General features: G+C 40.6%; 1 protein-coding gene across 1 annotated transcript; it reads left to right on the top strand.

Moving 5' to 3' along the window:
* The first annotated feature begins 5,080 nt into the window (after positions 1–5,080).
* On the top strand, positions 5,081–12,384 carry HTR5A (5-hydroxytryptamine receptor 5A). The gene is made up of 2 exons (XM_072652129.1): positions 5,081–5,858; positions 9,146–12,384. The coding sequence occupies exons 1-2, from the start codon at positions 5,118–5,120 to the stop codon at positions 9,476–9,478; spliced, it is 1,074 nt and encodes a 357-aa protein (XP_072508230.1). The 5' UTR covers positions 5,081–5,117; the 3' UTR covers positions 9,479–12,384.
* Positions 12,385–13,467: the final 1,083 nt, after the last annotated feature.

Here is a 13,467-nt window from a genome sequence, read left to right as displayed (position 1 = left end):
AGATTTGTATTTTAAACTAGAGGCAATAGGGAGACACAAAAGCTTCTTGAGTTAGAGTGACATGGCCAAACCTGGGCTTTATTCATATCAATTTGACCTGGACCAGAGTTGGAGTGGAGAGAAGGGGATGTATAGGAGAGGTATTATGGTAATAAAACTCACAGAACTTGGCAACTGATTACTATTATGGGATAAGTGAGAATGTAAAGGATGATTCCTAGGTTTCAAATGTGGGTGACTAGAAGGATCATAATTCCCCCAACAGAAATAGGGAAGTTAGGAAGAAGAATGGGTTTAGGGAGTGAAATATAATGAATTTTATTTTAGACATATTAAATTTGAGATACCCATAGGACATCCAGGTTAAGACAATCCAATAGGCAGTTGGAGATGCCTGCATTTAGCCTGGAGTTCAGGAGAGGGAACAAAGATTACATACAAAGATTTGGGAATTATCTGAATAGAACTGACAATTGCATCTAGAGGAGCTGATGGAATCTTCAAGAGAGTATATGGATAGAGAAATGAAGAAAGAGCCAAGGACAGAGCTCCTGGGGATATGAAACACCACACAAAGGAGAAAGGACATGAATACTTCAAAGGACACTAAGAAGAGAGTTAGTTATGCTTGGGTAGGTGAACTCAGAGAAAACTCTAGTGGTGGTCTGTTTTAGTTCTAACATGCAAATCAGTCATCCAACTTGGGCATAGTGTTGGAAAATCTAATTGAATTATGGTGTTCTCACTTCTTGCTGAGTTTCCTGGGTGCCCAACTGTGAGCCAAGACCTTTTGGCAGGTGATAGAAGAAATAGGAGAGTGTGAGGAAGTTGGGGGCACACATTTTTATCTGGTAAAGAGAATGATCAGCAGCATTTGGATCTAAATGATATTTTCAAACTTCAAATGGGCAAGAAGCCCAGAATGCCAGTATAGAGGTAGGTGTGGAATAAGAAGGCCTTTGGGGCCACTTTTTGGAAGGAAGAAAATAGTAACAGTGCAGTGTCACACAAACCTTCTGTTGACTTTACTTCATTGGAGATATTCTCTCCTCTTCAGAGAGAATATCTCAGCAGTGTAGTCAACACTGCTGAAACCTTCACAGCTCAACATGGAAGGGAACTGAAACACATCTTTTGAATTTATCAATAAAGAGACCATTGGGCTATATAGAGAAACATAGATTCCAGGAATAAGGAGGTGATAGTCCTTCTCCTCTACCCTGGTTAAACCACACCTGCCTTTTGTTCAATTTTAGGTGTCACCATTTAAGAAGGTACTGGGAAGCTAGAGAGCATCCACAGGAGAGCAACCACAAGAGTGAAAGTCCTTGAGCCCATGTCACATAATGATCAAATGAAGAATGGGAATATTTAGCTTGTAGAAGACAAAGATATCATGGGGATCTAAGAGCTATGTTCAAGTATTTGAAGGTCTATTCCAGCTTTACATTCCCCTCCATATCTTCCTAAAAATATATTTCAGTTTCCTTTAGCAAACTGCTCCTGGGTCTCATTGTGTTCATGTAACCATGAGAAAATTATTGTTAATGCCTAACCTATGTACTTCTATTATTAAATGATTTTTTTTCTAAATGTGCTAGTACTATATTCTCTCATCTCGAATATGTACTCCTCCATTTCTTTCAAATGCTCTTCATGACCGTACACATACATGTCTCCCAGTGCTTAGCACAGTGCCTGGCACATAGTAGGCATTTAATCAATACTAATTGACTGACTTTTAATTAGGCTTAGAGGTTAGCCAATGTCTCTGCTAGACCTAGCATACTACAAGGAAGACAGAATAGATTTCCTTATTTATTGTATAAACCACGTAAACATGGCATAGTGTGTGCCCACCACACAAAAAATAGATTGTCATCAGTAACTAAACCATGTCAAGAGACAGTGATGCAAATAAACAGAGGGATATTTTGTTGCTACCTTACAAACTTCATACTGTCCAAGGTTCAAATTCCTTATCAAATCTTAATGGGATCCTAGTATTGTTGAGAAGTCCTCATCTATTTGTGATACTACAGGAGATATCAGTTTTTGGTTTTTTTTAATGACAGATGGTTAAGTCCTATTCCTGGTGCTTTTTCATTTATGTTTAAAACTCAGGGTGATTTGTTGAAAAGTTCATAGGTTTAAGAGTCAGCAGACCTAAATGCCAGCCAGTCTCTGTTCTGCTACTGAATGCCTATAGGTATACCACATACTCTATGACTCAGTTTCTTCATCTAAAGAAGTGTTGACAATTATTTGCTTTCATGAAGATGTTGTCAAGATGAAATTAGGAGATGAATACAAAATCACTTTGAAAATAAGAGACATAAGCTGTAGCAACAGCAACTTCTTTTTTTTTTTGTCATGTTTTTCAAAGATATGAACAACATCTAGAGACATGCTTAAAATATGTTTTCATATAATCTGTTGGGGGGTATTTCTGTTGTCACTCTATTTGACATAAGAGGAAGTAGTCCCTGACTCCTGACTTTTCTATGATTAGATCTCTAAAAATAATTTTAAAGCTCATTAGTTCCCCTTAGATAACATTAACAACAAAATAACAACAAATGAATAGCATCTTTTATATGTACAAGGTAAATTATAATAAACATATCCTGTACAAATTCTTAGCTTTCATAATTACTACACATACTCTCTTTTTAATTATTTTACAATTTTGGGGGAAATTTTGAGATGCTAAAAAAATCAGCATTAAAACTTGACATTTGCATTTAGGATTTATTAGGATTTATTTTGCATCCTTTAAAAACAGTCTTACTCTGACCTAACCACTCTCGTCCCCACAAGGGATAATTGTAATTTTATAAATCTCACAAAATGTCCATTTTTGTTGGATCATTTATACTTTCTCTATCAACATATTTATTTTTGTTCAGAATTGTGATTTCATCCATGTAGGGAACTTCTGTAGTAGAAACTGTCTCAAATGATTCATTTTGTAGGGCAGTAAAAGGTTAAGTCACTTATCCAAAGTCACATACCTTTTTGTGCCAACCAGTACTTGAACCCAATTCTTCTTTCCTCCAAGGCCAGCATTCCATGAACTCTGCTATACCTATATCCACATATGTGTCTATTCAAAAATGAAAATCATGTATTGATTCCAACAACTGATCACTTCAGTGTGGAAAAAAATGCAATTGTTTGCTTGAATTGTCCTTGAATTCAGTCAGATGAGTCAGTTTACTCAAAACAGTGTCTGGTAGCCTCAGCTTTAATGTCATATGCAACTTACTGTTGAATGAACAACTGAGTTTGACTTCACTCAGGCATGGATCTTCTATGAGGGCTTATTGGTTTCTAGAGAATTACATAAAACATAACATAGAATGTTATGTATCCTTCTGGCATTTAATACTCATTACCTGAAAATTTATTTCTCACAGGAAAAGGATTCAGAACATGCCAGGGAAAGAGGAACAAAAATAAAAAGCTTTTGGAAAGCTAAGTAAATGTGCTAAACCTTCTATTAGCATCAGCCATCTAATATTCTAGGAATATATGCAGCCTGCTTGAGCAAATTGCATTAAAAATAATCCCATCTTTCATCCTGTAAGAAAAAAAACCTATCAGGTCAGAAATATTGGACTGGGTTGGGGACATCAGTGATAAGAAAGCAATGCAGTGATGAAAACCCTGCCTCTGAAGCACAATAAAATCCTCTCCCTCTGCCTCCTACGAAGAGGCAAGAAAGATGAATTCACAAAATAATAGTTTTCAAGTTGGAATAGTTGAACTAGATTATTTCTAAGCACCATTCCTTCACTTTATAGGTGAGAAGACTGAGACCCAGAGAGGTGAGATGACTCGCCCAAATCTACATAGTTAGTAGATCTGGGTTATAATGCTAGTTTCTATCATTCACTGCCAGATTCCCAATGCAGTTTTCACTTGGGGTCCCTAACTGTGACCTGGTTTTCACAGCTTCAGAAGGGCCTACCTTCCTGAAAGTAAAAAAAAAACCAAAAAACTGTCAGAAGTCTCTGCCAGAGGTCTCCAGCCCAGGATAAGTGTTCAAGGGGTGTGGTGGAGCTAGTTAGAGAAGCCTAGTTAGATGGAAAAATTGGTGGTACAAACCTGTTCTACATGGGCAGGCAATCAATTCAGCACTTCGGACAGTTCCCACAATAACAAGACGGAGAATCCTAGAGGCGTTTTAAGCAAAGTTTGGGGGTTTCATGGTTTGTGGGAGAAAAAAGGTTGGGGGAGTGGGCAAAATGCAAAGAGGAAGGTGCTAACTAGCTGATTTCTGACATACGGCTTGATTTCTAGTTTGACAAACCTAGGGAGGGCTAGACTTGCATTCTTTTAGCAGAGCTGCGATGTCCTCGTGGAGAAGGAGCTAGAGCTGAATGCAGGTACTAGCCTTTATTTCATTTTCACTCTGCATCTCCCCCCCACCCCCCACCCCACCATGGAGTAAAGAGATGCTGCTGTTGCAACAACGGAAAACGCAGAGACCTCAGACCTCTCTGGAAGGTAATTGCTGAGCCCAGAGATGCCTCTTTGACTCTCCCCTCAACACAGGACAGTTTCTTCCAGCTAATTTAACAGGGCAGCCCTAGGATTAGTAAAGCTCAAGGCCAGTCCGGGAGCGGTCTCTGCAGCACAGAATAGCGCTGGACTCAAGACTCTGGCTTCCTGACCCTAGACCCCTCGCTTTCCCTGATATTCAGTCTCTAAAGGTTTTCAGACTTGACAGCGGGCGAGGTTTCGATTTCTTCAACTAAGGGTTTCTTAAAAGCGGATTGTAGCCAAACCTCTTCCTCTCACCTCATAGTCTTCCCTGGCTGGTCATTTGGGACTTAATTCACCGACACTCTGCAGAAGCTGCGTGGCCGATCAGAGCATGGCACAGCTGGATCAACTGTCTCTGGGTTCACAGCCTAGATAACCCTCCCAAACTTCCTACCAGAGCTTCCTTCCTCTCCTCCCTCCCTCCCTCCCTCACACACACACGAGAGAGAGAGAGAGAGAGAGAGAGAGAGAGAGAGAGAGAGAGAGAGAGAGAGAGAGAGAGAGAGAGACAGACAGACAGACAGACAGACAGACAGACAGACACTGAGAGACTTCTTGACCACGAAATGGACTGGCCTTTGAACTTCACCGGCTCCTTTCTCACTCTCCCCTCCCCCTTCCCGACCAATGGGAGCAGTGGCCCTGAGAATCTTAGCCCCGGTCAGCCCCCACTCTCGATCTTTGGCGTGCTAGTCCTCACCCTGCTGGGTTTACTGGTGGTGGCGACCTTCACATGGAACTTGTTGGTCCTGGCCACCATCCTCCGCGTGCGCACCTTCCATCGGGTACCCCACAACCTGGTAGCCTCCATGGCCATCTCTGACATACTGGTGGCAGCCCTGGTCATGCCCCTGAGTTTGGTGCACGAGCTGTCCGGACGCCGCTGGAAGCTGGGTAGGCGTCTGTGTCAGCTGTGGATCTCCTGCGACGTGCTGTGCTGCACTGCGAGCATCTGGAACGTGACAGCCATCGCCCTGGACCGATACTGGTCTATTACCCGTCACCTAGAGTATACTCTCCGGATTCGCAAGCGCATCTCCAATGTCATGATCACCTTGACCTGGCTGCTCTCAGCAGTCATTTCGCTGGCCCCTCTGTTCTTCGGCTGGGGGGAGACCTACTCCGCGGACAATGAAGAGTGTCAGGTGAGCCGGGAACCATCCTATACGGTCTTCTCCACTGTGGGCGCCTTCTACCTTCCCCTCTGCGTGGTGCTCTTTGTTTATTGGAAGATCTATAAAGCTGCCAAGTTCCGCATAGGCTCCAAGAAGACCAACAGCGTCACACCCGTGCCCGAAGCCGTGGAGGTTGGTGGATTAACAACTTATATTTATGTTCTCCCCTGCCCTGCTCCCCACCCCATTTTTCACCACCTATCCCACAACTTTTAACACCCCTACCCCCCAATTTGTAATAAGGAGATCACAGAATTTGGTTCCATTTCTGTATGTTAGATCTTCGTAAGGAACCATGCCAATGCCCACATTAAAGATACTTGGGTTCTAGTCTGGATCTGTCATTAACTCCTGGTACGACTGTAGCCAGCAAGTTCATTTCTCCTCTTTGGTCATCATTTAGTTGCCTTATCTATAAAATAGGATGATTAAGCTAGACAACCTCCAATACATATAATTACACATCCTTCTAAAATGTCACAAGCAGCTAGCCAAAGCTACATAATCTTACAATCCTGTCCTGACTTTGGGGGTGGGGCATGATGTTAGCAGTTAGGAGAGGTATATATGTATGTGTATACACACACACACAAGGGTACGTTGTGAGAATGTCCAGTCTAGCTTAATGATAAGGGGCAGGAAAGACTTACAAGACTTGTATTCAAATTCTACCTTAAACACTTAGCTAAGTACCCCCTCACCCCAAAGTTACTATGAAGTTGTTTTCTCAGCTGGAAAATAATCTGTTTCTTTGAACTTTAAACAATGCATTGAGTAATATTACTGATGAGGCCCAAAGAAGAGAGGTGATTCTTCCACGGCCATGCAGGCAGTGAATGTCAGAGCAAAAATTCCAACTCAAGTAATTTCCACTACATCAAAGAATTTAGAAATCCAAAGAAAACAAGGAATCAGAGAGACTGAAGGGAAAAGATGATGGTGCAGTGTTTCACAGGAATGTAATGAAGCAAACTGTACTGCAAACCAGAGCACTATCTAAATGTGAGATTTAATTATATTTAAGGGAAAGTAACCTTCTGTACCTGCATCCCTTGATTTCTCTATTATGATTTGCAAGGATTTTTAGTGGTCTTGTAGTTTTCAAGTTGTCTCCTAGGTAACCACTATAGTTTTGCATGGTTTCTTTTCCCCTGAGCTAATATGGAAGTAATAAACAGTATATTTAATCCTAGATTCTGTGCTTGTTTTCTTTCTGTTCTCTCTACCTTCAATTTTCCTTTTCTGGGACTTCCTCCCTTGTTTACAGCACCACTTCTCCACAAGAATATGTCATAGCAGTTGCCCATACTGCTTGAGAAGGACATCATGTCTTGCTGAAGAATCTAATAGCCACTCAGGAACTGCCATAGCTTTAACACCAAAGTAAGGCCAAAGAGTAGAACAAATCATGCTTGCCTTTGGATTTTTCTCCACAGGTGGAATTTACCTTCTGGAGACTGAAGCTGTCAAAAAACCCTCTTGCTGTTTCCTGATGAGGACTTATTTTAATATTTGAGGCCTCTGATTGAAAAAAATGTGAAAAATAAGAGCTTATTCTCTCTCCCCTCCCTCTATTTTCTGTCATCAGTAACCAATTTTAAATTCAAAGAAGATGCAAAGGTATGTAAGCTCAGGAGTGTAACTAGGCTTTGGAGGAGTTGGTTTAAGGGGAAAGAGCAGGTACTTTGAGCAGAGTGAGGCAGGGGGGCATAGGCCAAGTTCATTTAATGTCCTAACCCTAAACATATCTAAACAGAGTAATATCAGGCTGATGGTCAAATATGTCAATAAACCCATGGTTACCATACTTGCATGTGGTTTACTCCATATGAAAGCATGTACGCTGTACGTTGTACTCCCTAATTTTGTCAGTGCTGACCTGGACACTAAAATGGACCTTCTGCAGCATTGCTGCTGGGGAAAGGCGAGATGCACAAGTAATCATGGCTCTCTCCCTGACCCTGAATATATTCATTCAAGGGATATTAAATTGAAATAAACATCAAGTGCAGCTTTGAAGGGTAAGGTCATAAAAAGCAACATCTAACCTTGTGAAGGACATGAAGAGAAAGACAGTTTCACATGTCTTGTCTAGCTTGCTATTACACCTCAAGTATCTCTAACTTCTTTTTAAACATCTTCTTATGGAAGGATCATAAAGAGTCAATAAGCAGAGTACTGAATTTGAGTCAAGGAAAGAGATTGCCCTGTCTCAAGATCCTGTCGCTGACATTTTACTCCCTGTGAGACCTTGAGTTTTCTCATTTGTAAAATGAAGAGACAGACTAGATGGCTTGTAAGATTTCTTCTGGTTCCAGACCCATGGAAGCTCTGTGAGGGCAGGGACTGTGCTCCTTCCTTTGTATCCCCAATGACTGACTGATCTGCTGAACTACCTCTTTGATATTGGCTAAGTCCCCTACTTTCTAAGCTTTAGAATCCTTGACTGTAAAATGAGAGAATTGTGCTACATGACCTCTAAAATTCCTCCTGTCCCTAAATCTACGATCCTATGATTGGTTAGAAATTTGCCTCAGGCTGTGTGACAATTCACTTCTGTATGCATTTATTGTCTACTGTATGCTAAGCACTAGGGCTATAAAGACAAAAACAGAATCAGACCTTGATTTCAGGGAGCTTACATTCTACATTCTAATCTTAGAATGTCTCTCATCTGTATAATGAAGATAATAAATTCTTATGTAACCTCCCTAACTAGCCCCAGAAACAAAAACCATGAGGCACCCTGGCTTGTGTCCCCTTTCTGTGATTTTTGTATTAAGCTAAAAGCACCAAGAGTGTTTAATAATGTATTGTTGTACTGAACTGAAAACTACATGTCTAGGTCTTAGATACCACCCAAGGAATGGAATTTTCTCTTCCTCTCTGTCACTGTCCTTTAACAAAGCATCTTTAAGCATGGGCCCTTAATTTAGGGTCCATCAACCCTCAAAAGGAATCTGCAGATGAATTTCAGGGGATTCATCAACCTGAAACTTGTAATTTTTTAAAGTATACTTCAGTGCAACTGGCTTCTTTTGTAATCCTATGTATTTTATACATTTAAAAACATTATTCTTAAAGGGTCCAAAGGCTTCATCAGACTGCCAGAAACGTCCAAGACACATAAATGGGAACCTCTGTCCTAGAAGTCCAACAGAATTCCCTGATCTTAACTGTAAAGGTATTCCTTTCAAGGTAAATATGCAGGGAATGACCCAGATGTTGGTTTTTTGCAAGATACCTAGTCAAGTAGAACTGAGGCACAAAAGGGAATGTCCATCTAAAGCTTCTGTTCATAGAATTAAGCTCCTTGAGGGCAGAGACTGCTTCATTTTTGTCTTTGTACCCATAGCATTTAGCACAGTGCCTGACACACAGTAGAGGCTTAATAAATACTTTTTGATTGATCATTGCAGGTAAAAGAGGCCCTCCACCAACCTCAGATGGTATTCACAGCTCGTCATGCCATGGTGACCTTCCAGACTGATGGGGACACTTGGAGGGAAAAAAAAGAGAAGAAGGCAGCTCTCATGGTGGGCATCCTTATTGGGGTGTTTGTGCTTTGCTGGATCCCATTCTTCATCACTGAGCTCATCAGTCCCCTCAGTTCCTGCCACATCCCTCCCATTTGGAAGAGCATTTTCTTGTGGCTTGGCTATTCCAATTCCTTTTTTAATCCTCTAATTTACACAGCTTTCAATAAGAACTATAATAGTGCCTTTAAGACTCTTTTTTCTAAGCAGCAATGAGAAAAAAAGGGACAACTGGGAAGAGAGGCTAATGGAATTTCTGATACTTCTACTCTACTGTTCAATCACACTGAGGACCTGATCATGAGAGGTCAAGATTGTTCTGGGTTTCCAACAAATTCTAGAGATCTTTGCCTCATGAAGCTCTGACCTGTTGCAACTTTTCAACAACATTGGAGACTCAGGAGAAAAAAGCCCTTTCCCACATGCAGGGGGAGGTGGGGCATAGCATACTTTCTGTGAAGCACCTTTTCCTTCCTGTGCCCCATCTCAGAGTATGAAAGAATGAGTGAGAATAGCCAATGAGAAGGGAGAAGTCCAGAAAAGTACATCAGTCTTACAAACAGGTGTGGCACCTCAAAGATCAGCCCAATGGAAGCCACAAAATTTGCCCAGAAGTTTCTGTGCCTTTTAAGGGCTTACCTATCAACTGAGAGACTCTATGTTCTGTTCTGCATAGTTACAAAATACAACGCAAAGACTCACCTGACTTTTCATAGAAACACAAACAAGCTGAATCAAATGCTGCCTTTCATTTTGAAGGAACTACCAATCTTTAGAATTTTTTTGGTTGTGAAGGAAAAACTTTGTCAAGTGTCTCTTGGTAAACTTGTCTGTCTTGAATTTTTGTGGTGTGTGAATGCAATGCCTTGTGTGTTGAGTAACTGCTTCCTTTGGTCACAGATCCTACTAAACTCAGGCTTCCTTCCTAATCCACTGTTAAAAAGGAAGGGGGTTGGATATGATTTGTAAGACTTTGGTACTGAAACAGAAATGAGTTAAACACATACTAAATGTCAAGAACTAAGCTAGGCCCTCACAAAAGTTAGTAAAAAGCTTATATTCCAATAAGGAGAGACAACAAATGTAGCAAAATGCTGGCCAGGCAGCAAGACTTTGGTCTGGGAAATCACAGGGAGAAGTGAGGAGAGCCAGAGGAAAGCTGATGGACAAATTGACACAACATACCCTTTCCAGAGCAAGCATGAGTCCGAAGAGAGGGAGGGAGTAGTATTGTCAGAGTGGTTAGCAAGAAGATGGTCTTGAGACAGACTCAGTGTAAAGTAGTCTGGACAAAGTCTGGATACAGTGGGCTATGTGAATGATAAATATTCTTTTTTGTGGTGGTCAAAGTGCCTGCCATATGACTAAACTCCTTTGGAAGGTTGTCTATAACTAGTGCTTCTACTCCTTTTCCTTTTTTTTTAAACTTTCTGCAGTCTGTAGACTAGCTTCCAACCTTATCATTTAACTGTAATCAATGATCTCCAAGTTATTGATGATCTTTCAATTACCAAGTCTAATGGTCTTTTCTCAATTTTCATCTTTTTTGACCTCTCCTTTGTCTTTAGCAATGCTCAACACCCTTTTCTCCCTGACGCTCTCTTCTCTCTAGGTTGTCATTGACACTACCCTAATCCTGGTTGTCCTACCTGCCAAACTGCTCCTCAGTCTCTTTGGCTGGATCTTCCAGGTCATGCCTAGTAACTGTATATGTCCCCCAAAGGTGCTGTCCCAGGCCCTCTTCTCTTCTTCCTCTCTACTTTTTTTGCTTGATCTTTTCAGTTCTCCTGGATTCGACTATCATTCTTAAGTTAATGATTCTCAAATCTATTTATCCAGTTTTACTTCTCCCCTCAACTCTAGTCTCAAATTTCCAACTGCCTATTGGATATCTCAAGCTGAATGCCCCACAGATATCTTAAACACAGCATATTCAAATCCAAACCCATCACCTATCCTTCCCAAGTTATCCCTTCTTCTGAATTGTCTACTTCTTTTACTGTCAGGGGCACTATCTTCCTTCCAGTCACCTAGGCTTACAATTTAGGTGTCACTCTTGACTCCTCACTCCCTCACCCCATCACACCAAACCTGTTGTCAAGTCCTGTTGATTCCACCTTAGTAACACCTATATATGTCCCTTTCTTTGTTTTGTAACTGTCACCATCTGAGTACAAACCCTTACCTTGCACCTGGATTATTACAATAACCTTCTGTTTGGTCTCCCTGACTTGTCTTTCTCCACTTCAGTACATCAACTTAGCTGTAAAACTGACCCTTCTAAAGAGAACCAGTGGCTCCCTATTGATTAGAGAATAAAACATAAAATCCTTTGTTTGGTTTTGAAAGCCCTTCATAATGACTTTTTAATAAATAACCTTTTCTATCTTCTTGTACCTTCTTAGTTTCTCCTCCCCCCATGCCCTTCAATACAGTGACACTGGTCTTCTTGATATTTCTCTCACAACTAACACTCTATGCCTTACATATTTTCACTGGCTGCCTGAAATTCTTTCCCTCCTCATCTCTGTCTCAATTTGTTTGAGTCTCAACTAAAATTGCAGCCTCTATGAGAAGCCTTTTCTACTCTTCCTTAATGCTAATGCCTCCCCAAATTGATATCTACAATTTACCTTGCACGGATCTTGTTAGGGGAGATTGAAAACCTGAGTTCCTTGGGGGCAAGGACTTTTTGCTTTTCTTTTTATTTCTATAGCATAGCTTGAGACATAGTAGGTGCTTAGTAAATGCTTGCTGCCTTTAGATGCTGTGTACAACCTGCACACATCCTAGGGTAATCATAGTTTGTTTAGGAAAAAAAGACATCTGACAGTGAATAATGCAATGCACCACAGAATTATACAAAATCCAGATATAATGTAAGAACATGAGAGGGAATTTAGGGGGAATAAAGAAAGCACCCTGGCCCAATAAACACATGTGTACTGCTTGATTCTGCCACAATACCTATGTAATTATAGGCAAATTTCTTTAGTTCTTTAGTTTCCTCACTCAGATGAAGTTAGATCTCTTAATAACCTTAGTAAGCTCTAAATCCTATTAGCCTAAGAACCTATATGGCAGGAGCTCTTAATTGTTTTTTTGTATCATGTACCCTTTTTGGTCCATGACCGTCTGCTGAAAGCAGGCTCATAAAGCCTAAGATCTTTGCTCAGAAAGTTTTTAAATGCATGAAATAAAATATAAAGGCTGACAAAAGAAACCAATTATACTGAAAAACAAACTCATGGATCCCAGGTTAAGACTCCTCCTACGATGACTTTCAAAGCTCTAAAATTCTACAATTTCAGTGAATTACTATATACATGACTTATGCTCATGGTCAAAACTGTAAAGGAAAGAATTCCCAAGTTATTCTGTTTACAACTCAAATTATTTTGCTCTTCCCTACTGCTGATGCTATGCTTGTGTTTAGTTTATATTCACTGTGGCATATGGCAATTCCCTTGGTACATGGAAGATTTGGGAAAATAGGAACTTGTACGGAAAGTTTTCTGGTTAACCTCTGCAAAATTCTGCCCTACACCTCACTGAAAATGTAAGTATAAACAAATTTGAGATTCTTACCTTAGACTTATATGACTTTAACATACTGTACTTACATAACTGGTACCCTCACACTGTCCTACGGTTCTCATTATTCTGAACATTAATCTTTGCCGCCTTGTCTGAGATAGCACCTAGAACTAAAACTGTTTAACTTAGATCAGTCTGAGGTGTTTTATTGTTTCAACAAGTCCCTAATATGAGTTTGTCAACTTGCCCCAAAAGCAGGACACTGAAAACATGGCTACGTTTTACTGTAATGCTATCATGAGTTGTGACATACTATAACGTAAATTAGCTAAAAAGATAATACAATCTCCAGATGCCCTCACTGCCACACAATAAATGCTTCCTCCCCTACTCCCAGCACTGGCACATGTAGGAAGGGAAGGAGGAAGGGAATAAGCATTAATACAGTACCTACTGTGCGATAGTCACTGGGCTGAGCTTTTTTCAATTTCATTTGATCCCCAAGCCACTATGAGGTAGATGCTATTATCACCCCCACTTTACAGTTGAAGAAATAGAGGAGAAAAATGGCATTGCTGCAATTTACCCACTTGTTTACATCTTTGAAACTAGCAATGGCCTGCACTCATAAGGTAGTCTAACTCATTTTCTTGGCATTTGTCCTCAGT

This window comes from Notamacropus eugenii, chromosome 3 (assembly GCF_028372415.1).
Source record: "Notamacropus eugenii isolate mMacEug1 chromosome 3, mMacEug1.pri_v2, whole genome shotgun sequence".
Taxonomy (NCBI): domain Eukaryota; kingdom Metazoa; phylum Chordata; class Mammalia; order Diprotodontia; family Macropodidae; genus Notamacropus; species Notamacropus eugenii.
The sequence above is the reverse complement of the archived record's forward strand: the minus strand, read 5'-3'. Positions and strand labels throughout refer to the sequence as shown.

Excerpts from the sequence above, each read along its gene's own strand:
- HTR5A (XM_072652129.1), top strand. The coding sequence starts at position 5,118 with ATGGACTGGCCTTTGAACTTCACCGGCTCCTTTCTCACTCTCCCCTCC. Across the intron at positions 5,859-9,145 it reads CCGTGCCCGAAGCCGTGGAG|GTAAAAGAGGCCCTCCACCA; the intron begins GTTGGTGGATTA and ends TGATCATTGCAG.